General features: G+C 37.9%; 1 protein-coding gene across 4 annotated transcripts in view; it reads left to right on the top strand.

Moving 5' to 3' along the window:
* The window catches only part of AQP9 (aquaporin 9), a 117961-nt gene that overhangs the window by 39492 nt on the left and 52071 nt on the right, over positions 1 to 26398 (top strand). For 2 of the 4 annotated variants that reach the window (XM_049613698.1, XM_049613699.1), the window contains exon 5: positions 1672 to 1889. In XM_049613698.1, coding sequence (XP_049469655.1) covers positions 1672 to 1889 — 218 coding nt within the window. Of the gene's footprint in view, positions 1 to 1671; positions 1890 to 6529; positions 25145 to 26398 lie in introns of those variants that run through there. The other 2 variants (XR_007453830.1, XM_049613697.1) reach the window with 2 other exon arrangements.

A 26398-nucleotide genomic window follows, 5' to 3' on the forward strand; every position in this document is an offset into this window, starting at 1 on the left:
CATTCAGCCGATATTTGTTGGCATCTACTGAGCCAGATACAGCTCCATGGCTGTTCCTTCCTCAACCCTCAGGTTGAGGTACCCAATCTGACAAGTAAGCAGATCCCTCTGTAGCAGGGTGATCATGATTGTGATAGGAGTAAAGTCGAATGTAATGGGAGTCCAGAGGTGGAAGCTTCTATCCTGCCTGGGAGAGTGGGAAAAGACTTTCCAGGGAAGAGCGCCCTTGGGATAACATGATTCTTTGAATACAAATACTTTTAATCTTCTTGTGTTGGAAAACAGATGAAAGGATGAGGAACTCAAATTCTAAAATCAGTTGCCTGGTTCTCATCCTGATTCTTCTGCTTATGAGCTGTGTGTCCTTGGGCAAGTTTCTTAACCTGTTTCTCTGCAAGTTTCCTCATCTGTAAACTGAGAGTAATAGTGGGATTTGTCTTGGGGCAATTGGCTGGCTCAGTCAGTGGAGCATGCAACTCTTGATCTTGGAGTTGTGAATTCGAGCCCCAGGTTGGGTATAGAGATTACTTAAAATAATAATAATAATAATAATAACAATAATAATAATAATAATAATAATAGTACGATTTATCTGATGGTTATTAGGAAATGCTAATGAGATAAACATATGAAACACCTGGCACATAATAGGTATTCAGTGAATAGTGTCCATCAATTAGTGGTTAAGTAAGTAAAACAATAGTTTGGAAAATATAGAAAATAAATTGTGGGGAAAATACCAACTAGAATGCACCACTTCAGAGTACCTATTATTGTATTTCTTACAATATTTCTTACAATGTTTTCTTACAGTATTTCTTTTATGCACATTTTTAAATATGAAATACAATGTGCATATATTTTTTACTTAATATCATAAGCACTTTTAAATATTATCACATAGCTTTTATATTTATTGTGTTTAATGGCTGTAGAGTAGACCATAAATAGACACTCCCATTATTTTTAGCTTTTTCCCTATTTAATATGTTTTTAGATCTCTTCCAATTTTTTAGCACTATAAATAATGCCGAAGTGAGCATGTTTGTTTTATGATTTTTTTTCATATTTTAGATTATTTCCAGGGTATGGTTTTCAGATACCTAGCTGGGTCAAACTGAATAGATAATTTTATGGATTTTTTAATGCATATTGCTAAATTACTGCTGAATTTCCTTTTGAGAGTGGTACATTTAGTTCTGCCAGAAGAGCCTGAGGAAACTGGTATCATTTCCCTAACGTTTAGTAGTGTTTGCATTTTTCCATTATGAATCAGATTTTCCCACTTATTTGTTTCTTAATTCTGTTTTTCTTATGAATTTTCTGTTCATTTCCTTTACCCGTTTATCTACTGGTGTCTTGCCAGTTTGACTGAGGGCCTTAGTTTATTGCTTAGCTAGCTGGGTAGTAGCTTAGCAGAATGGTGTAGTGAAGGTAAGAGTCACCAGAGCTGAACTCTCTGGGTCCACACCTGACTGCCACTCACTGAGTTTGACCTTGGCACATAACGAATGTGTAAATGAGGATGACACTGGCACCCACATCTAGGATTGCTCACCAATGCATGTTAGTCATTACTAGGTTTGTTCTTTAACAAGAGGGGGTAAATTCTGCAGTGGGCAAATGAGTAGAATACAAGTTCAACCCCTTATGTATTTTCTCCTTCTGCAGGTAGTGGCCACCATGTTCCTCCTCATGATTGTCTTTGCCATTTTTGACTCCAGAAATTTGGGAGTCCCCAAAGGCCTAGAACCCATTGCCATCGGCCTCCTGATTATTGTCATTTCTTCCTCCTTGGGATTGAACAGTGGTTGTGCCATGAACCCAGCTCGAGACCTGAGTCCCAGGCTTTTCACTGCTTTGGCAGGATGGGGGTTTGAGGTCTTCACGTAAGTAACAGTGGTGTCGGGGGAGAGAGAAAGATTCATGCTATGCTTTACTGGGGAGAGCTGTGTTTGCACTATGGAAGTCAAAGAGAGTTCAGATGGGAGCACGGAGGTTAAGGGCACACTCTGGTCATCAGTATGGAATATTTCACTAGTGATTTGTGGTGTGCAGTATGGTAGGGGATGGGTGGGGAAGACAGACATGGACACAGATAAAGAGAAAGAGAGAGAGAAAGAGACAGAGAGAGAGGCTCCAGGTAAATTCCAGAAGAGATAGCCTTGCCCTATATAATAATAATCAATCCTCAATTGATATATGGTTTTATGTGGATATTTTGGTTGTATAACTTCTCTGCAGATTCACTTTGATACAAAGTTGCAGCAAGAATTTACATATTCCGATACTACTACAGGGCTCTTTCTAGGGAATCATGCTATGTATGCTTCAGTCATTCAACCTATCTTTACTGAACACTATCTGTGCTGTGGTCACTGTGCTAGGTAAGGAAATTTCAAAATCAGCTAAGACACTAGCCTTGAGCAACATAATAAGTGCTCTGGCAACTCCTAAAACTAAGTGCTAGACAAGAGAGTAACTAGCTAGCTATGCCTGGGGAAATTGGAAAAGGCATCACTGAAGAAGTGAGAGCTGAGTTGGGTCTTGAGGTATGAGTAGGAAGTCCCTGGTAGAACAGACATAAAAGAGAGCCTGTGTATAAGAAAAGGCAAGACGCCATGCTTTCTACCTCAGAATGTGCAGTGGAAACATGCCAACTGTCGGGACCAGTCTTCCAGGACAATCTGTACCCATTTCTTCCTTCCCACTTTTGCCCCATAAAATCACAGTGGTCTGTCCCCATCCATTTATCACATTTCTCTCTGGGAAAGGAACTCACTTGGTTCATCAGGAAACAGGGCTCTAATACAGAGAAAGAGAGGCAGGAGAGACATGTGTCAGGAAATGTTAGTTTGATATTTGCTATGAGAAAAGACTTGAGTGTTTCTAAACACTGACCTATACATATAGTCATATACATGTTATGACTTATTTAAGTGTAAGTTGGGTTGTCTTCTCCAATGTGAAAAACTAGCTATTGAAATAACTGATACCAGTCAGAATACCAGAGACAGGGTTGAGAGCTGTTAGAGTATAAGCATGCTGAGGACAGGGACCTGGTAGCTTCCTCACTGCTGCACTCCCAGTGACAAGACTCGGGCCTGTCATATACAGAGTCTCATAGAAGTTAATAAATGTCTGAACGAAATAATGGATAAACACTATATTCCAGACATGTCCTAAGAGATGAGGGATACAAGGAAAACCAAGCCACATCCCCTATCTTTAAGAAACTAGTAATGCAGTGAATTTTGTAGAGCAGTGGTTCTCAACCAGAGGTGATTTTTTTCCACCCAGAGATATTTAGCAATGCCTGGAGACATTTTTGGTTGTCCCAACTGGGGAGGGTGGAGATGAAAGTTGTTACTGGCATCTAGTGAGTAGAGGCCAGGTATAGTGCCAAACATCCTACAGTACCCACAACAGATCCCCACAACAAAGAATTATTCAGACAAATTGTTAAGAGCACCACAGGTGAAGGGCTCTTGTTCCAGAATGATTACCACTAGAACATGAAAAGGTTGAACAAAACGCCTCCAACTAGGAAGGATCTTTTGTATTCTTCCAACAGAGAATGAAAAACATATGTCAGAAAGATAATCAGAGCCCAGAATTAACCTATGAGTTTCGTTAATTCCACCTTCTTGAGCTTCGCTCTAGGAGACCACTGCCCCCATGACCAGGTCACCTCAGTTAGCTTCACACAGACCCTGAACAAAGATGCCTCAAAGGCCTCCCTTGGAGCCCTGCTTGGTGATTCATCCAAAGCTCTAAGAGTGATTGTGGTTCTAAGATAGGCAGAGATTTTCCCTACTCTCTCTTGGCTTTATTATGTATATGCAGGAGATCATGTCTGTGGCAAAGTGCTACAATCACCTAGTGCCAAATTGAGTCCGTGTCCCTCTGTCAGGGTCTTCTCCCTTCATTCATTCATTTATTCATCCATGCAGCTACCTGAGCTCTCATTCAAGGAGCTGTGCTGGAGATGACAAAAACCAGTTGCTGTCCTTCAGCTTTAATTGTGTTTTGTTTCAGAGGGGTTAGCATAGGCTCTTACACAAGTTGAAGTTGTCAAATGGCATTAAACAGATTTGACTCATTAAAACCAGCACTTGAACGGTTTTCAGCTTCAAATTTAGGAATTATAGGGGTGGAAGTAGGGACATTTTATAGTATTTGGACATGTTTAAACAGGGACAAAGAGAATATTTCAGGCAGAGATGCTGCTGTATACGAAGACAAATGTTCAAATGACATGTGATCTAGTCTATCTGGAAGGGTGCATGAAGAAGGCTGGAAAGGACAACTCTTGTTAGATCACAGAGGATCTAAACTCCCAGAATGAAAAAATTGGGTTTTGGCCACTCCCTATTGTGTAGATTATGGGAAGTAGCAAAAGATTTAGAGCAAAAGTTTGATGTGTTTAGAGCTCCAATTTAGCAAAATTAATCTGACATCACTACATAAAATGGATAAAAGGAGAGTAGAGGATCAGAAACCAGTTAGGAAAGAGCTGGCTGGCCGATAATCGTCAAAAATTTCTGAGAAAACCTTTGAGGGATAACAGGTCTCCAAAGTATTCCCAGACTCTCCCATCCTTTCAGGATTCCCTATCCCTGATAAGCATCTCAGAAGATATCCCAGCTTGGATCTACACCCTCGGTCTCAGATAAAACCAAGACTGCCTTATTCTCAAGTCCTCACTTGCCCCTGTAAGACAGGCAGTGAGGATGATGGCGGAGTGGGGCACCAGAGGGTCCAACGAGGGCAAGTCAACAGACTCTAGCTGACTATTGCTTTTCCCTTAAATATTAGGATGTTTCCCATCTAAGCTCTCTCCACTAATTCATATTAAGTTGTTTATGACTTCATAGATGAAGGATCTCAGGAGTATTGTTAATATTTTAAATAGTTTACCCAAAGGAATGAATCCCTGATGATGGTATGTACCTTAAGCAAATAACACAGACGTTTTCCTGGGATATCCCAATCACAGCGTACAAATGACACTGTGGACTTTTAAGACTGGGCCAAGAAGGATACCACATGTAAGGACCTTCATTTATGACTTGTGACCTTGGCACAACAGGTTCAGCCCTGACAGAAGGAAGAGCCCAGCCAGTGAAAAGAGGACATGTGTCCTGGCAGATATCTGGGACACTAATCTGTTAAATGACAGTGAGATTCGCCATTAAATCATGATGAATGAAAGAAAATGGTAGACAAATTAGATGGCTTAGACTTGCTTCATGTGTTTACCAAAGAGAAGTCTCCTAGCTCTTTAAAGCCCATGTACCTCTCCTAGGAAAGTCCTTAGGGGTTTGTGACGGGGCACTGAGAAAGCAGCGAGTGCAGCTTCCTCTCTCCCGTGCCGTAAGAGTGACATCTGGTGGCTGCTGTGCTCACCCTCGGTGCTCTTCCCTCCAGCCTGCATTCCTAATCCAAGATTTTGGAGTGCTTGAATGATCCAGGTGGAAGAGACCACCATGCAGATGAAAGAACGAAGTTCAAGGGCAGGGCTTATTTCCTTTATTATCCTTTCTAATCAAACTGTGATAGAAATAAAAGGCCACATGGAACATATATGTAGTTATTAAGCAGAAGGATAAAAAGGACAGCCATCAACCTTTTCTAGGTAGGACAATGTGATGTCCTCAAGTATATGTGTGTGCTCTTGCTATTTCCCCTGCCTCCTCTGCATTATCCTGAATATTTGTGTTTACCATTCCCCTGCTTTAAAAAGTTTTATCTGAAATATATAGGTCATTGAACAATATATTGTACAGTTTTGCTTGCTTCTGAGGATCATGTTCCTTTCTACGGAGCTATTTAAATCAATTTCCTGTCTCTGAAAAAGATGGTGACAATTTACAAAGGCATCTGCTTTCTCCAATAACTATACTTTAATATAATGTACCGTCATTGAAGACTTCTTCAGAAGACAGAATCATGGCACAAAACCCTTATCAGAGAGGAACTTTAAGCTGTGACCTCAAAAAATAATCATGTGACTAAATTATATTTAGTAGGTAATTCATATATCCACCTTTCATTTTTTAAAATTAATTCACTCATTGATAAACATTTCCTGATTGTTTATTTTGTGGTTGCCCTCATAGATGGATGATTTCCAGGAACCCCTCCACACCTTTCCATTCATTATCCCCAGGATTCATCATTTCAGGATACAAGAAAGGCAGTTCCTGAGTAATCAACCTGAACTATCCCTAGATGTCTTCAGTTTTGACAGTGGGTTCAGGGACTATATTTTCTGAAAGGAAAATAAATGGGGCATATTCTCTCAAGAGTACTCATAGGAAAATGGAATAGATCATCTGAAATCAGGTAAATGGAAAATCCAGGATGATGGTTGCCAAGCTACAGTGAGTGTCCTTATGCTTAGTTCTTGCTGAGTTAAAAGGGAACCATGAGCCTGAGAAAGACTGGCTTGTTTAGTGGATAACTAAACAATAATATCAGGAGAAAGGTCCAAGTGCAATATCATTAATTTCTTGTTTGATTTCAGAGCTGGAAATAACTTCTGGTGGATTCCTGTAGTGGGCCCTTTGGTTGGTGCTGTCATTGGAGGCCTCATCTATGTGCTTGTCATTGAAATCCACCACCCAGACCCTGACCCAGACTTCGAGACAGAACAAACTGAAGACAAAACAGATAAATATGAACTTAGTGTGATAATGTAGTAGTGTGCTCAGTTCTGGGTTTGCAATTGGCTGAACTAGTATTCTCTTCAGAAAAGACGGCATCCAGGCATCTGTGTTTTCATAAGACTAGGATGGAATCCATCCAATTTTCTCTGCTAGCCGTGTGAGGCACCTAACTGTAAAAGCATCCAAGTAAAAGCTTGCAAATGCCGACCTCTTCTCCACCAGCTTCCCCCAGAATAGCACTGAATATTCCCTGCTCTGTTTATTTTATCCTTTGATGGGAATCTTTATTAGTGGATGAGCACTAATCACTTAGAACTTTGACCATGGACTTATTTGGATGATCTTAGCTGCATTACTTGTATGAAATGACATTACAAAAGCCTTGTTTTCAAATTCCACAAAGATTACATTTTGAGTATCAACCAAAACTAAATTGAAAGACAAAATAGTGATTTCAGTTAATATGTCCACGGATTAGCATTAACTCTGTAGTTATGTTGTGCCACTATCTTTGTATGAATACAGATATTCCTCAAACCTCGGAATAAAGGAAACGTAGACTACAGCTGGAAAGCACAGAGGAAGGACATTGTGGCATTCAGAAACCTCAGGAGACAAGACAAATTTGGGAAACCAAATGGAATTTTTTAATGGAAACCATTTATCAGATTAATCTCTTGCTCTTTGCATTTTAGAGGGCACCAACTAATTTCCTTGTCTTTGGTATATAATAACCTAAAATACAACTGTAACCTCAGTCATGAAAAATACATCACTCTGTATTTTTAACTCAAATGTATTTTCCTAATTGTCCACTTGAGGATAGACGTTTGAGAAAAGATGTCAATGGCTGCACTCATCCATTATTCTTCACATGCCCTAGAAGTCAAAACTGAAAGCCACTGGAACCTGGACTAGAGCAATCTTCAGGATAGAAGGTCCCTGGAAAGATAGCATTACCTTATTGGGCTTTACAACTCACAAAACACTTCCATATTTATTATCTAATTTAATTCTCATGGTGATTGTTTGAGGTATATGCCATGCTTCCCATTTTCTCAGATAAAGAAACAGAAGCTCAGGGAAGTTAAGTGAGTTGCCGAAGGCCACAAGGAAAATTGAGCCTTGTCTAATGCATCCTACACCTTTCTGAAGATCAATAACTGGCCAAGATTCTTGGCTAGCCAGAAGACATGGATTGGCAGTTGCCAGAATGTGCACATCTTCTGGACATAATGTTCCTGGGATCCTAAAATATAAAGACCTTCATCATCTGGTTTTATTTCCACTGTTACTGAAGCACTAACAAAGGAAAGAGGTAGCAATTTGGTTGTACTTTTCATGTGCTGAAAAACGTTATCAGAAGGCCTCTCTTGCTTGCACTTGCTAAATCTTGCTCCTCTTCCCCCTCCTTCCTTCCCTGCCAATCACAAACATTACATTTGGGGAATTTCCTGTTGGTCAGGCTCTTCCCTGTGAAGTGCTCTAATTGATGTTGCTTTGGTGACAAATTTACACAAGCTTGTAACTCACAAGCACCAGAGAAATTGCCCTACACCAAGTGATTCATTCTCAAACTGTTAAAAAGCCCAGCCTTCCCAGAGGTATCCACTTTCCCAATTGCTTTGTGATGATCGCAGAACAAAAAGTAAATGTGAAATGTTTCCAGTGGCCTATGTTCTACCATCTACCAACCTGGAATTTTTTTTTCCTTGCTCTGAAACTACCTGGATATTTCCTCTTTGAAATAAAATTAGTGTTTTTTTTTTTTAAGTTTTTAGGAGTATTATGACTTCTAAGTACATATGTTCATCCTGTCTACAAATTGAGAACTCCTGGGGAGCTTTTAAAAACTACTAATACCCAGTTATTCTTTTGTAAATATCACAGTGATTCAAATGCATAGCCAGGGTTGAGAACATTGAGTTAGTTAAATTATATGTGTCTAAGCTTTCTTTGAGAACCATGTCTGGAGGTGGCCAGGTGATTCCTGGTAGCATTCACAGGCTTGGGATCCTCAGAGATTTGAAAGCAGTGGTTCTCAATAGGGGGCAGTTTTGCCCCCTGTCCATTCCCTTCCACCACCCCCTGCAAGGGGATATTTGGCAATGTCTGGAGAGGTTTTTGGTTGTCATAATTGGGGCAGGAGAGTTACTGGCATCTAGAGGATAGAAGTCAGCATGCTGCTAAACATCCTACAAAGGACAAGACAGCCCCAGCCCACCCCCCACAATAAAGAATTATTCAGCCCCAAATGGCAATAATGCAGAGGTTAAGAGACCCTGGATTTGGAAAAAAAAGTGAGGTGAGGAATAAGAGAAGACACCAAAACCCTGTGCCCTGGTTCAAGTTCTGCAAAAACAGAGATGCCAAACAAGTCAGGAACAGCCCCAGGGTAGATTATAATTATTAGAGGAAGAGGCAACGTAAAATTTTAGTTTTCAGGTTAAATTGTGTAATTTATGATCTATGCAGGTGCTCATTAAACACTACTTGGTGATTAATGACTGAAATTATAAAGAAGAAATGCACACTTATGGAAATCAACCCCAGGAAGGCTTTTTTTTTTTAATGGAAAAAAAAGGTCCTCTTGTTCTAGGTGCTCACATTTTCTCTCTGCCCCAGTTTACAAGTGAGTTTGCCTGTGGCAGGTTCTTATGCAAGATAATGTCTTTTTGGTTGAATGATCAGTATCAGAAGTCAATTAGAGCCAAATAACCTATTTTTTAAATAGACCTTTTAGGAGCTGGAATTTTAACATCCTCCACCCTCCTTGTCAATCATGAAACTTAATAGAAAGTATTTATTTTAATGACAAACAGAATTTCTCTATGATTCTCCAACTTGTTGAGATCTCAAAGCATGTCAAATATTGTAGGACTTTTTTTTTTAAGTTTATTTATTGGTAGGGAGAGGCAGAGAGACAAGGAGAGAGAGAATCCCAAGCAGGCTCTGCACTGTCATCACAGAGCCCAATGCGGAGTATGAACCCACAAACCATGAGTTCATGACCTGAGCCGAAACCAAGAGTCAGACGCTTAACCTAGTGAGCCATCAAGGCACCCCAGACTTTTCTAACTAGTAAGAACCAAGGTTAATACTCAGCTGTTGAACAGGATAAGCAAAGGATAAATGTCACATTTAAAAATCTGATCCTTAAGATATAAATTATTATTTCCTTTAAGTTGTTTACACACACACACACACACACACACACACACACACACGTCTTATATAAATGTTGTAGAATTTTTTTTTACCTCAATACCCGGGGTTTGTTGTCTTGCCACTTCAAAAAATGAAGAAGTGGACACAAAATGAGCAGCAGGCAGAAGTTTATTAGAGTATAAGACCAGAAAAGAATAGTATGAAAGCTCTCGTTACAGAGAGGGGGCATTCAAAAGCTAATGCCTGCAACTATAGGTAAGGGTCCTTGTTTTATAAGGTTCTGGTCAGCACCCATGTCCCTTCCCCCCTCATTCTTTCCCTTACTGGCTAGACAACTTTAGGTGCTGGGTTGTCAATTCCTAATTGGTTCGACTCCATTGTGTGAGGAGTCAGACTGGTCATACTGTCTTAAATAACACAAGTTTTATGGTTTAGCTAGGTATTTTTATTGTCAACACATTATACCAGATGTACTAAACAGATAGATACAGACCATTCCATCCAAAAGCAATAGAACATACATTCTTCTCAAGGGCACATGGAAGATTTTCCAGGTTAGATCATGTGGTAGGCCACAAAATAAGTCTTAACAAATTTAAGAGGATTGAAATTGTATCAGGCATCTTTCTGATCACAATGGTATGAAACTAGAAATGAATTACATGAGGAATACTGGGAAATCCACCAATATGTGGAGACTAAACAACATGCTACTGAACAACCAGTGGGTCAAAGAAGAAATCAAAACAGAAATGAAAAAATACCATGGGGGTAAATATAAATGGAAATATACCAAAATTTGTGGGATGAAGCAAAAGCAGTTACAAGTGAGAAGTTCATAGTGAGCCTAAAATGTATATGCGAATGAAAAGGCACTAGAAGACCCAAAACAAATGAAAAAAGGAACAAAATTGGAGGACTTATACTCTCTGATTTCAGTACTTTCTATACAGCCAGGGACAGTGTGCTATTAACAGAGCATGTCCCTAAGGAGGGACAAATAGATTAATGAAACAAAATAGAGAATACAGACTTTGATCCACATTTATGCGGTAAATTGATTTTCAGTAAAGGAGTCCATGTAATCCTATAGAGAAAGGACACAGGTTTCAAAAAATAGTAATGAATAAAGGAATAGAAAAAAAGGAAATCTTGACTCCTACTTCATAGTAACATAATACACAAACATTAATTCAAGATGGATCGTAGGCTAAAGCTTCTAGAGGAAAACATGGGAGGATATATTTACAAATTTAGGATTAGAAGAATTCTTGTAAAAGAATATAAAACAATAAAAATAGGTTAATCAGACTTCTGCAAAATGTAAAACCTCTACCCATTAAAAGGTACCATTAAGAAAATGAATGTGCAAGCCACAGACTGGGAAAAAATATTTGTAATACATATACTTAACAAAGAACTTGTACCCAGAGTATCTAAAGTACTCCTTCAACTCAATAAAAAAGACAAACAGATGTTTTTTAAATGAGCTAAGGACTTAAATAGACACTTTATTAAGGAATATATATGAATGGCCAATAAGAATATGAATGAAGTTCAAATTAAAATCACAATAATGTATTAAATTACAGGCACTAAAATGGCTAATTCCAAAATAGACTTAGTAACAGTAGCTGAACTCATATTATCAGTGGAAGTGTAAAATGGTACTACTCTGTAAAAGTGTTTTTTTATAAAATTAAGCATACATATATTCCATGACCGTGCATTTTACTCTCAAGTATTGACCCAAGTAAAACAAAATATGTCTTCCAAAAAGCCTTATACAAGAATGTTCATAGCATCGTTATTCATTATAGCCCTCATTTGGAAAAAATCCAAATGCCCATCAATAAGAAAATGGATATATAATTTGTGGTATATTCTTACAATGAAACATTACTCAATAATCAAAAATAATATGCTAAAGGAGCACTTGGGTAGCAGAGTCAGTTAAATGTTCAACTCTTGGTTTTGGCTCAGGTCATGATCTCACAGTCCATGAGTTCAAGCGTTGCGTTGGGCTCTGTACTGCCAGTGTGGAGCCTGCTTGGGATTCTCTCTCCCTCTCTCTCTGCCCCTCCCCCACTCATACTCTCTCAAATAAACAAACAAACTTTAAAAATAACATGCTATTAATACATGCCATAACATGGATAAATCTTTAAAACATGCAGAGTAAAAGAAATCAGACATAAAAAGTACATACTGTATGGTTCAACTTTTAATGAGCTCAAGGGCAGGAAAAAGAAATCAGAGTATTATTTGCTGCAGAGGTGGGCAGCAGTATTGATTATAAAAGGACTAGAGAAAATTTTCTGGAAATAAAAGTTTTAAATTTCTTGATTGGGTTAAAGATTATATAAATGTATACACATGTCAAAACTTACACTGAAAAATCTGTGCAGTTCACTGTATGTAAATAGTACAAGAAATCTTTAAAAATATTAATATATGATTTCTCATTTGAAACTATAAAGGCCACAAGTCAGTGGGATAGTAAATTCAAAGTAATAAAAGAAAAAGACATCAATCAAGAATTCTATGTCCAGCAAAAATATGTCCAGCAAAACTACCCTTTAAAAAATAAAGGAAAAGTTAAGACTTTGCCAGAAAAACAAAAGCTGAGAGAGTTTGTCACCGATAGATCTGCACTGCTTGAAATACTAAAGGAAATCTCTCAGGGTGAAATTAAAGGACATTAGACAGTAATCAAATCCACATGAGAAATAGACTGATAAAAGTAACTACATAGGTAAATATCAAAGGCAGTAGACATGTCTTTTGTTTATAACTTTTTTTCACATGGCATATTTTAAAACATAACTATAACACTATAATTACATGGTTCTATTGATAGTTTTATAATGTATAAGTATGTAATTTGTGTGACAACAGCATGAAGTGAGGAGGGAATGAAGCTGTATAGGAGCTAGGGTTTTTTTACAATATTGAAATCAAGTGGCTATTTATCAGAACTAGGTTGTTATAAATTAATAAATTTATTGTAATTTCCAGGACAGCCACTAAGACAATAACTCAAAAAATAGTAAAAGAGACAAAAGAATGAAAATACTGAACTACAAAATATGTTTAACACAAAAGCAGGCAATAATGGAGGAATAAAAAAATAAAAATACATAAGACATATAGAAAACAAATAACAAAATAGCAATTGTAAATTCTACCTTATTAATGATTACATTAAATGTAAATAGATTAAACACTTCAGTGAGAAGATGGAGATTGGCAGAATCAATCTGAAAATATCATCTAATTTTATACTGTCTACAAAAGATGCACTTTATACTGAAAGTCAAACATAGGTTGAAAGTAAAATGATGGAAAAGGATACACACCATGCAAATGGTAATCAAAAGAGAAGTGTCTACTAATATCAGAAAAATAGGTATTAATGAAAAACTGTTACTAGAAACCAAGAGAACATTTAAAAATGATAAAAGAGTGCATCAAGAAGACCTAAGGAGTGTAAACATACATGTACTTGAAAATAGAGTTCCAAAATACATGAAGCAGGACAAGTCTCCAGGACAGACTATAAGTAGGCCAACAAATCCCAATAAATTTAAAAGGATTGAAATCATACAGCAGTGCCTGATTGGCTCCATCAGTTAAGTGTTGGATTCTTGATTTCGGCTCAGGTCATGATCTCAAGGTCCTGAGATCAAGCTCCATGTGGGGCTCTAGACTGAGTGTGGAGCTTGCTTGGGATTGTCTCTCTCCTTCTTTCTCTGCCCCTCTCTTGCTTACACTCTCTCTCAAAATAAATAAATAAACATTTTAAAAAGGCAGTGAAATCATACAATATATGTTCTCTGACCACAATGAAATGAAAAATCAATAGCTACGAAATTTGGGAAATTCACTAGTACATGTAAATTAAACAACCACTATTAAATAATCAATGGGTCAAGGAAGAAATCCAAAGAAAATTAGAAAATACATTGAGATGAATGAAAATGAAAACATAACATATGGAAATTTATGGGATGCAGTGAAAGCAATGCTCAAAGGAAGATTTATAGCTATAAATGCATATGTTAAAAGAAAAAAAACTCCAATCAACAACCTAGTCTTCTGCCTTAAGACACTGAAAAAGAAGATCAAACTAAATTCGGAACAATTTTAACTATACTGGAATAAAAAAAAACACCTTAAGAGCAATCAAAAGGAATGAAATAATAAGGATTAAAGTAGGAATGAGTGAAATAGGAAACAGGAAAACAGGGGTGCCTCTCTGGCTCAGTCAGAAAAGCATATGACTCTTGATCTCAGGGTCATGAGTTCAAGCCCCACATTGGGTACAGAGATTACCTAAATAAATAAAAACTTTCAAAACAAAAAGGAAACAGAAAAACAATAGGGAAAATTAACAAAATGAAAAAATGGGCTCTTTAAAAAATCAACAAAATGGACAAGACTTCAGCTAGATTAACCAAGAAAAAAGGAATACGATTCAAATTACTAAAATCAGGAATGAAAGAAGGAACATAACTACTGAACCTACAGAAATAAAAATATTTATAAAGGAATACTATGAACTTCTATATACCAACAAATTAGATAACTTTGAAAAAAAATTTCCTGAGAAGGACAAAAAGCATTCAAACTAACTCAAGAAGAAATAGAAAATCTGAACATACCTGTAATGAAAAGATTAAATTGATAATCAAAAGACCTCCCACAAAGAAAAACCCAAAACTAGATGGCTTGTCAGGTGAATTCCACGTCACATTTAAAGAAGAATTGGTACAAATTCTTCACAAACTCTTCCAAAAAATGCAAGAGGAGAAAACACCGCTCAACTCATTCTATGAGACCAGAATTATCCTGATACCAAAATTACACAAAGATATTACAATAAAACTACAGACTAAAATCTTTTATAAGTATTGATGCAAAAATACTCAAGAAAATACTAGCAAACTGAATCCAGCAACATATAAAAAGAATTATATTCCATGATCACAGAGATTTATCCTAAGGATGTAAGATTGGATCAATGTATGAAAAACAGTCAGTGTAATAAGCCATAATAGAATAAAAGGCAAAAATGACGTGATCATTTTAGTAGAAGCCGAAAAATCAATTGACACAAATCTAAAACATTTTTATAATAAGAACACTCAATAAATTAGTGATAGGAGGGAGTTTCTTTAACCTGATAAAGGACATCTACAACAAACACACACCAACATCATACTTAATGATGGAAGACTGAAATCTTTCCCCCTAAGATCAGGAACAAGATAAGTTATGTCTACTCAGATACTTCAACATTTTACTTGAAATCCTAGCCAGTACAATTAGGCAAGAAAAAGAAGTAAAAGACATCAGATTGGAAAAGAAGAGGTAAAACTGTGTTTATTTCCAGATGACAGAATCATGTATGTAGAAAATCCTAAGGATTACACATACACACACACACACACACACACACACACACACACACACACACAAATACTACTGGATATCATGGGCCTGGGTGGCTCAGTTAAGCCTCTGACTTCAGCTCAGGTCACAATCTCACAGTTCATGAGTTCAAGCCCCATGTCAGGCTCTGTACTGACAGCTCAGAGCCTGGAGCCTGCTTCAGATTCTGTGTCTCCCTCTCTCTCAGCCCCTCCCCTGCTCATATTCTGTCTCTCTCTGTCTCTCAAAAATAAATAAACATTAAAAATTTTTTAAATTAAAAAACACTATTGGATATAATAAATAAGTTCAGCAAAGGTGTAGGATAAAAGATCAAGAATCCAAAATCAGCTTTATGTCTATACACTAGCAACAAACCATCTGAAATGAAATTATAAAACAATTCCATTTATAATAGTATCAAAAAGGATAAAATTTACAAATAAATTTAACAAAATGCTTTCAAGCTTTGTACACTGAAAACTGTAAAACATTGTGAGAAGGAGATGTGACTGTAGAAGAAAGAGGAAGTGAGAGAATATCATGAGAAGGACTTGGCCTACCATTGTTGGCTTTGAAGATGGACAAGCATGTGATGAATCAAGGAATGAGGGTGGCCTCTGGTAGCTAAAAAAGAAAATAGATTATTCCCTGGAGCATCCAGGAAGGAATGCAATCCTGATTTGATTTCGGTGAATCCATGTGGGATTTCTGGCCTATGGAACTGTAAAATAACAAAATTGTGTTGTTTGAAGCCACTATGTGCCAATTTGTTATACATGCCATAGAAAACTAATACTAATGGTAACACTGTCAAACACTCCCGAAACAATCTTGAAAAAAACAAAGTTGAAGGACTTACACTGCATGATTTTACAACTTAGTACAAAGCTGAAGTAATCAGGACAGTATGGATAAGGATAGACATAGAACAATGGAATAGAATTGAAAGCCCAGGAACAAACCTTCACACTTATAGTCAATCCATTTTCAACAAAAGTTCCAAGACAATTCAATGGAGAAATAAGTTTCTTTCAACAAATGATAGTGAAACAACTGGATATACACCTGCAAAGGAAAGAATTTAGATCCACGTCTTACAACATATACAAAAATTAATCCATTATGAATCAAAGACTCTAAATGTAAAAGTTAAAACTATTGAACTCCTAAAGGAAAACATAGGCCTATATCTTTATGACCTTGGATTAGACAATGGGTTACACCAAAAGCATAAACAACAAAAGAAAAAAAATAGACTGGACTTCATCAAAATTAACTTGTGTTTCAAAGGACACCATCAAGAAAGTGAAAAGACAGTCTATAGAATAGGTGAAAATATTTGCACATCATACATCTGATAAGGAACTTATGTCCATAATATATAAAAAATTAACAGAAATCAATAATAAAAGGACAAATAACTAATTTAAAAGCAGACAAAGGATTTAAATATACATTTCTACAAAGAAGATATATAAATGGCCAATAAGCACATAGAATACATAGAAAGCCCAATAAACACATAGAAATATGCTCAAAATAATTAATCATTAGGGAGATTCAAATCAAAACCACAATGAGATACTGCTTCCCACCTACTTGAATGGCTAGACAACAACAAGTGTTGGTTAGGATGTCTGGATACTGGACCCTTCATATATTGCTGGTGGAAATGTAAAATGACACGTTTGCTTCAGAAAAAGTTCCTCAGTGATTAAGGAGAGTTACCATATGACATAGCAAGTCCACTCTTAGGTCCATATTCAAGAGAATTGAAAATATTTACACAAAAATGTCTACACAAAAACTTGCACATGAATGTTCATAGACACTTACTCATTACACCAAATAGCAGCACAAACATCCATCAACTGATCAGTGGAAAAATAAAATGTGGTATGTCCATACAATTGAATATTATTCAGCCATAAAAGGCATGAAGTACTGATGCATGCTACAACATGGATGACCATTGAAAACAATTTGCTAAGTGAGAGAAACCAGACACAAAAGACCACACATAATATGATTCTATGTATACAAAATGTCCAGAACAGGAAAATCTATAGAGTCAGACAGTAGGGTTTTCAGGACCTGGTTGCCATGGTCTGGAGGAAGAGGAAATGGAGAGTGATTGCAAATATATACCAGATTTCTTTTGGAAGTGCTACAAATGTTCTGGAATTAGATGCACAACTCTGTGAGTAATCTATAACCCCTGAATGGTATACCTTAAAAGAGCAAATTTTACAGGAAACACATTATCTCTCAATAAAAAAGAATGTTATGACCATTTAGATTAGCTTTTTCTTAAGTAAGCTCTACACCCAACATGGGGCTTGAACTCATAACCCCAAGATCAAGAGTCACATGCTCTAGCAACTTGGCTAGCCAGGTACCCCTATCATGACCATTTAAAGAACAACCTAGAAGCATTTAGTTGTAGTAGGTACTTGTATTCCTGTGATTCAGCACCTCCCTCCTGTCCCTATACTTCTGATAATCAGATCCATAGGGACATATGCATGGGGATGTTTACTGTGTTGTTTTTGACAGGGAAATGAAATGTGGTGGATGCATGTTATCAACCATCATGCAGCAGTTAGCAGCAATGAGCCAGATGGACATCTCGCACTTTAAATAGATCCTAGAAACAGTGTCAAGTTAAAAAATAAAAAGAGTGAGAACAAGATCTATAGTAAGCACTATTTGTGTAAATTAAAAATGCATAAATATAACATATTCTTCAATGATATATGCAAATGCAAGAATATAGCATCTTAGAATGGCTACCCTTAGCGGGAGTGAGGACTGGGATAAAGACTCAGAATGAAGGGGGAAAATAATAAAATAAAATAGAAGCAAAGCCAAGGACATGTGAATGTTGATAATGTGCCGTGACTGAGAAGTGTAAATAACTCAACTCTCTGCCCTTGAGGTCTAAGGAGAGACAGAGAAGGAAGAGGATAAGAAAGAAGGACTAGGGAGGAGAGGAGGGCAGAGAGAAGCTAGCTCAAATACACTCCAATATGTTAAGAGATGTTATCTCTAGGAGGTGAGGTTTATTTCCCCATCTCTTTACTTCTCCACCTCTTTTAAAAACAATGGGAAGGGAATATTTTGTTTTGTTTTGTTTTAAAAGGTTAAGAAATGGGGGCGCCTGGGTGGCTCAGTCGGTTTGGTATCTGACTTCAGCTCAGGTCATGATCTCACAGTTCATGGGTTCAAACCCTGTGTCTGGCTCTATGCTGACAGCTCAGAATCTGGATCCTGCTTCAGATTCTGTGTCTCCCTCTCTCTCTGCCCCTCCCCCATTCGCCCCACCTCAAAAACAAACATTAAAAAAATTTTTAAAAAAGATTAAGAAATGGCAAAAGTCTTAGATAGCTTTTGAGTGACATTTAAGGGCACCTTGATGCTGCAGACAGCCAAAGGATTATAACCAGTACCATTCCCTTAGGTTGTTAAAGTGGATTAAAAATGACTGCCCTGTGAAGTGTAACCCATCACTGCCTCTCTCCATTCTAATCAGATCTGTTCTAACATAAAATTGACATATTGAGTACTCAGAGAGTCACCAGTGACCTGGATCCCACTCAGCTGTAGTCAAATATTATCATCCTGCTGAAAGAAAGGTATCTGATAGGTTTCTATCTAGTCTTACAATATGGCAATGTTTCAAAAGTCTCAGAAATCAGTAAAAGAAAGGCTCTTCAAGATTTAATTCAAAACCAGCTGGAAGAACTGGATAGGATAAGCAAGTGTCAGGAATCTTGGAAATTCTCTTGGAGGACATCTCAGTATCTCACTTGGCTCTGTGCTGGGGCAGCGCAGTAATTACCCCCACCACTGGATCCACCTAATCCTACTTACAGATTCAACTCAGACCTAAGATCTGATACCACCAGTTAAAATTTTTTTTTTAATTTTTTTGATGTTTATTTTTTTTTGAGAGAGGGAGAGAGAGCGAGGGAGCATGCAAGCAGGGGCAGGGAAGAGAGAGAGAAAGAGAGGGAGACAGAGACACAGAATCTGAAGCAGCCTCCAGGATCTGAGTTGTCAGCATAGAGCCCAACTCAGGGTTCGAATTCATAGGCCATAAGATCATGACCTGAGCCGAAACCACACGCTTAACCGACGGAGCCACCCAGGCGCCCTGATACCACCAGTTTTAGAGGGGAGATGTAAGGAACCCTGGACTTGATACTTTTTAGTATCTCACTATGTCAGCCTTGCGCCCCATCCTATGACTTGGTATCCAGGTCCTTGCTATTATAATTCTATTCCATTTCCCTTTCTGGTGCCCCAGTTCCCTCATGACTAGAGTGCTCTCTTGCTTCTCCAAGCCCTGCTCCCTAACCCGCGAGCAAATGACTTCTTAGTGTTGAGTGGCTTTCTACACACCATTCTGGCAGAGCTTAATAACTTCTAGGTCTGGCCTAACCTACTCCTGAGTTGACAGAACTATGACAGGATAACAGACCTATGCAAAATATGAAAGAAGCAAAAGAGTGGCTCCAATGGGTCTGTCTGATGGAGGTTGGAGCCCCACATGAGTTGAACCATGTGAAACAGGTTAGGAACACAAAAGGTATGAGTTAGATGCAGGGGCGGGGGACTCATTTTAATCACTGTTTTGAGCAGAAAGAAAAAAAAAAGCGATAGGCCTACAGCTTCGGGCAGATGGTTAATGTTAACAGATGGCAGATAAAAAGAAGTACTATTTTTATTTTTGCTATATTCTTCAACACAGTGCCATAAAACTAGGGATTGGCATATATTATTCAAATTTTCAGAAAAGTGAAAAGAAAGAGGTCAATTTTAGAAACCGCAGATTGAGGAACAACTTATTGTTACGATAATAAAACAGGAACAATAATGAAATGCAAGATGTATTGAGAAATCACAAGAGGAGCATGGTACTAAATGTTTTCCACACATGATCTCATTTTAATCATCACATAAAACCCCTAAAGAAGGTATTATTATCCTCATTTGACAGATGAAACTGAGGCTCAGAGAAGCTGAATAACTTGATGTAGCTCACAATAAAAAGCTAGGATTTAAACCCAGATGTGTTTAACTACCAGACCCGTGCAGTTCAGATTCCAAAACAAGTTGTTTATGATTGTGTAGAAAATAAAGTGGTATTTGTTAGGAGCCTACATGAGTTGATTAACAGCCCATCATGCCAGACTATATTTAAACCACTTTACTGGAAAGTTATACCCACAAAGTTCAGGGAAGGCAAATGCTGTACAATGTCACTGTAAAGAATAAAGAAGAAGAAAAACAGCTTGGTGGACAACAGACTAAACAGACTTGTAGCTGGAATGATCGTTTCCTAAAAGTGTTGCTCAAACAGTGGAACAAACCTACTCATCAGGAGGCCTCCAGTGCCCTGCTGAAGGACTCTGAATTTGCCTAGCCCAGTCAACAATTTTATCAGTGAATTGAATAAAATATGTATGGCATGTTTGTCAAATTGCAGAGGACAAAAGAGATAATTATTAGATAACAGTGCAAAAAATTTTTTCTAAAAATCTCATCAGGTTGGAATGTTGAGTCACAGCAGACCAGATAAAAATTATGAAGAAAAAAGATACAGAATCTTTTATTTAGGTCCATAGTACCTTTAAGGAAGACACTGGAGAGAAGTAGGCACACAGCCATCCTGTGACAGATGCTAGAGATGTTAACTACACATTCAATCTGATGATATGATTGTTAAATGGAAAATAAGTCTGGGGCAGTGTTAATAGTGCCAGGATAAACAGACACTATTCTTTCCATCCTCAGCATTAGACATCCAATTTAGGTTCTGGAAATATTTTGTGAGTGGGTTGTTTCAGTTTTCTATTGGTATAAAACCACTCAAACTCGGTAGCTTAATAAATTTTATTCTTATCTCTCATGATTCTGTGTGTTGGTTGGTCTCAATCGTGTGTTTCTTCTCTTGGTTTTGCTCAGAATCTCTCTTGCAGTTGCTCAGTTGACAGCTGGGGCTGAAGCACTCTGGAGGCCCTTGGGCAGGAACATTCAAGATGGCGTCTTCACTCACAGAGCTGACACCTCAGTTCTCCACACGCTATCTTATCCTCCCAGGCATTTCCTCCCCAGCAGGGCAGCTAAACTTTTTACATGTTGGCTTGTTTCCACGGAGCACAATGACTCGAAGTGTCAGACTTTCTCAAGGCTTAGGACCAAAACTGACACAGTCACTTCTGCCCATTCAGTGTAGGTCAAAGAACAGCCAAAATTCACGATGGGAGGGACTACATAAGGACATAAATACTAGGAGGAATCATTCGTTGGAGCCCATCTTTGGAGTCCACTGCAGGAAGGCAATGAAGTTTATAATTAATTTTATTCTAAAATTTATATATAAGGTGATGGGGCACCTGGGTGGCTCAGTTGGTTAAGTGTCCGACCTCAGCTCAGGTCATCATCTCACAGTCTGAGAGTGTGAGCCCCACGTCAGGCTCTGTGCTGACAGCTCAGAGCCTGGAGCCTGCTTCAGATTCTGTGTCTCCCTCTCTCTCTGCCCCTCCCCTGTTCATGCTCTGTCTCTCTCTGTCTCAAAAATATATAAAAAAAATTTTTAAAATTTTAAAAAATAAAATAAAATAAAATTTATATATAAGGTGAAAGACAAATACATTTGGAGATTTTAGCACAGACATGATGTCTTATAGTTCACAAGAGTTTTCAAATTTTGGGAGGACTGTGTACAGAAGACAGCTTAAATATACCCTGTGTAGCTCCAGCGCACAAAATTAGGACTGGGGGTAGGTTTCAACTCAACTGCTATGTATCCAATTGTCAAGGGTGTGGAGAGAAGCTTCTGTCTGAACAGGAAATCATACTGGATAGACTCCAAGGCGCCCTTCAACCTCAAAAACTAAGTTTCTAATTATACACCTCCTCCTGTTAATTATTCCTTGGTATATTCCATCTCCTCAGCCAGATTTTAAATTGAAGAAGCTGGACAAAACAAAATAAATACAAATATTTCTGGACAGCTTCTAGTGTTAGCTCTCCCAGCAGTCAGCTGCCATATAATTTTGGATAAATCACTTAATATCCCTGGGCCTCAATTTCTTCTGAAAAAGGAAGGGGTTGAATTGTAATTTCCCTCCCAGTACAAAGTGAGGATAATAAACAACAACTTTGATGGAATTACTTTAAGAATAAAATGGCAATGAAAGTAGATAAAGTACTTTAGATAGCAACTGGCCTATTCTCTGTGCTTAATAAATATTAGCTTTCATTATTCCCATGGTGACAATGATGATGTTTTCTGATTCTATGATTTCCATGTATATAATAAAATCTTGAATCACTTTAGACCTTCACTTCTTTTGCTCTTCTCAGCAGCAATCAGGAAGTAACTCATAATAATCGCTGGTCTAAGTTTTCTGACCAGGTAACCAGGTTCCCACCATGACCTTGTAAAGGGCAAACCCTCAATGAACAGTTGAATTAAATTTGAAACGGTTTGGGCAACAAATGTGTTCTCCTGCTCTATGTCAGCAGAGGGAGCCAAAGAAAAGGAACAAATCCTTTCTCTGATTAGGTACCAAAAAGAGCGAGACAGGTCAGAGGCTTTTAGAGGTATCCTTATTCACCCTTCCTACCCTCATTTTATAAATTACGAAACAGGCCAATGGAGGAAAGGAGATTTCCCAAGGTTACAAAATAATAAGTGGTAAGGTTATCTGAAAAGCAAGTCTGTCTCAATCCTGGTTCCTGGGTCTTTGACTCGTGGTCTTTCGTACGCTACTATAATTGCTTTCTTGTTCTTCAAGGAAATTAGCTGCAGATTATTCCAACTTCAATGTTCTCTTTTGCCTCACTTATCTGATAGCATAGTCTTTGGGTTTGAATCCTGGCTCTGCCTCTTACTAATTGTGTGACCATGGGCAAGTTACACAGCCTCTCCAAGATTCAGAATCCTATGGTTTTAAGTGGTTATAATAATTATACTTCTTTCAAAGGAGAAGCAAATTAAATAATGCAATATAAAATGTCTCGTAAGGCATTTCATGCCTTGAGCGCATGAGGTGACTTAATAGGTATAAATACCCATTTTTGTCAAAAGAAATTATTTTATCTAAATGAATTGAAAACAGATAATGTGGGTCTCAAACTCAGATGCTTACAGAAGCTAGCCATTTAAGTTAAGTTGTCTGGGGGTCGCCAAGGGGGCTCAGTCGGTTAAGCATCTGACTTCAGCTCAGGTCATCATCTCAGCCATTCATGAGTTCGAGTCCTGCATTGGGCTCTGTGCTGACAGCTCAGAGCCTGCTTCTGATTCTGTGTCTCCCTCTCTCTCTGCCCCTCCCCCACTCACACTCTTTCTCTCAAAAATACATAAACATTTAAAAAAATTAAATAAAATTGCCTGGGTATATAACAACAGGGACTTCTAGGGACTATGGCAAACCACAGAGTTCATGGCCAAGGGAGACAACCTTTACTGGGAAGAAATTTAAGCCCACTATTGTCAGATCTTCCAACATGTTGAGAGAAGTTGGGAATCTGGGCGTTTATGTGCAAATTTCTGATTTTCAAAAATGTTGCACAGACCAAATAAAATCCAGGCCAGCAGCTTGTTATTTTCAAGTTAATTTTAGAGTGCCATATGCAGCAGACACACAACACACTAGACTTGAGAAACTCAGCCCAATAAATTCAGGAAAAGATATTATGTCTCTCATTTGGAGTGCCAATAATATGAACCCACAGGAATGTTTTTCCAAGGACCTTACTCAGCAAACACACTGAACTCCTGAGGATTATTTTGCAATCTCTAGAATATCTTCCAGTTTTTCTTGGTGACTTTAGATTCTGCCCACTCCATGCCTGATGCCATTTGAGTTACCACAGTCTTCCAGCTTGACTATAAATTATACATTCCACACTGGTATGTTTTTTCTTTACAAGGTAGAAAATAACATTTCACAATTTTATACATAACATTCATTTTTATTTAACAGCTACCTTCATTAGATATTCATTGAAAAGAGGTTCATTGTAAGCAACAACTAGGTGGGGGGGGGAGGAGTTGGGTGTCTAGAATCTTCTATACCAAACTTCCAATACACATGAAGTATAACAATCACTTTGTTTCAGTCAACCACACACACAAAAGTAAACTGTAGGCACATCCGAATGGGAAAGAGAAAACGTAATGATAAATGCAAATGAAAAAAGGGGAAGGTATCAACTAGCAGAGTGGTTCAATCCAAACTTATTAAAGATCCTTGAGTGGTTTCTCCTCCTCCACCTTGGCAGGTGTAAGCCCCATGGTTTACGCTTCATTTCCAGAGAGTAGTATCTCCACCATCTCCCTTCCTACGGGAGAAGAAAGGCTGATTGGAAAATGTTTTGTTTTCATGATGTCACTAACTTGCAAAATGGTCTCAGCCTTGTAGTTGTATTTATAGATAGGTGTGCTGCAGGCCACTTTTCTGGAAATGGTAGGAAGATATTGCCCTGAGTATAACCTTTTGTTTAAAACTGAGGTTTCCTATTAGCTTGGCCAAATGTGATTATGTTGACTTGGTTATATTAGCATTGTTTCAATACTTCAAAGAAGCTTTTTAAAAATCAGCCCAAGAATATTAAGAAACATGACTCAGCCAGGTCAGTGGGAGTGGCACCAAGTTAATGAAACAAGGAGGCTGGGAAACCCTGATAGCTGAGATGGGGGCTAAGTGAGACCATCTAGGAGACAGCCAGGGTGTCCTGTGATCCAGAGTCTCAGGTCTAGTAAGCAGTGGAAACCAGGGCCCTAGGGAGAGAGAGAGAGACAAGGCATGGATGGCACTGTGCCCTCCCCTCCCCAACTCATTTTAATATGGAAGCCAGTGCAATACAAGAAGAGATTAAAAAGAATTTTACATTAAAAGTGAATATAATTTTCACAAGACAGCAAAGAGTAGTGGAAAATAACTGGAGGCTGAGCTCTCTTGCTTGCTGACTCTGGGGCCTTGGGCAAGCTGTTTTACCTCCTTGGGTTTTAATTTTACAATTCACAAACTGAAAGATTTAGAAGATAAAAATCGAAGGACTCTTCCAAGTCAGATGTTATACAGTCAGGCATTTTCCCCTGATGTTTTATTGGGAAAAAATTCAAGTCTATAGGAAAGAAATATACTCTTCATCTAGTTTCACCGACTGTGAACATTTTGCTGACTTTGCTTTAATTTTCTGTTTCTGTCTGTTCTATCTGTCTATCTATCTATCTATCTATCTATCTATCTATCTATCTATCATCTCCTACAATCTACCAATCACCTATCCATCCATATAACCACAATATCATAATCACATCTTAGAAAATGACAATAATTCCATATACTCTAACATCCAGCTTGCATTCATATTTGTAATTGTACCAAATTCTTCCAGTCAATTAGGTTTTTAGACTTTAACATTTTAACATATTGGACAACACTTCTCTTTCTTTTCCTTCCTTTTAAAAAATTTATTTGCATTCACTTTCTGAGCAGTCCAGTTATTTTGTAGAACATTTCACACATTCTGGATATGGCTATTTCTCTGTCATAAAATCTTGCACACTCCTCCCTCTATATTTTCTGTACACTGAAAGTTAGGGCTGGTGACTTGTCACATTCAGGTTAAACACCTCAGACAAGAATGCTTCATGGGCAGTTTTTTCTTCTTCATGTTGCCTCCCACCAGGAGCAGGTTCATGTCAGGCTGCCCCAGTAGCTGTCAGGTTAAGTTTGACCCTTGGTTAAGGTGGTGATGGCCAGATCTCTCCAAAGTAAAGATGCTGTTTCTCCTGCTTTGTCATTAGTAATCTGTGGGATAACACTTTGATGTCATACGAACGAACCTTTCACCTAAGTGTCTTAACACCATTGAGATCCTCACCTGAATTCATCATTACATTGGGTTTGCAGGGATTGCCTCATTTTATCCTCCCTTCTATATTTATTAGCTAACATTCTTCTGTAAAGATGAACTTTACTTTTTTATTTCTTCTCTCTCTTCCTCTGTCTCTCCCTGTCTCTCTCTCTTCTACTCTGCATGTGTGTGTTTCTCTGCCCGCCCCCCCCCCTCCTCTTTCCTTCTTCCTCTCCTTTATATTA

This window comes from Panthera uncia (assembly GCF_023721935.1).
Source record: "Panthera uncia isolate 11264 chromosome B3 unlocalized genomic scaffold, Puncia_PCG_1.0 HiC_scaffold_1, whole genome shotgun sequence".
Taxonomy (NCBI): domain Eukaryota; kingdom Metazoa; phylum Chordata; class Mammalia; order Carnivora; family Felidae; genus Panthera; species Panthera uncia.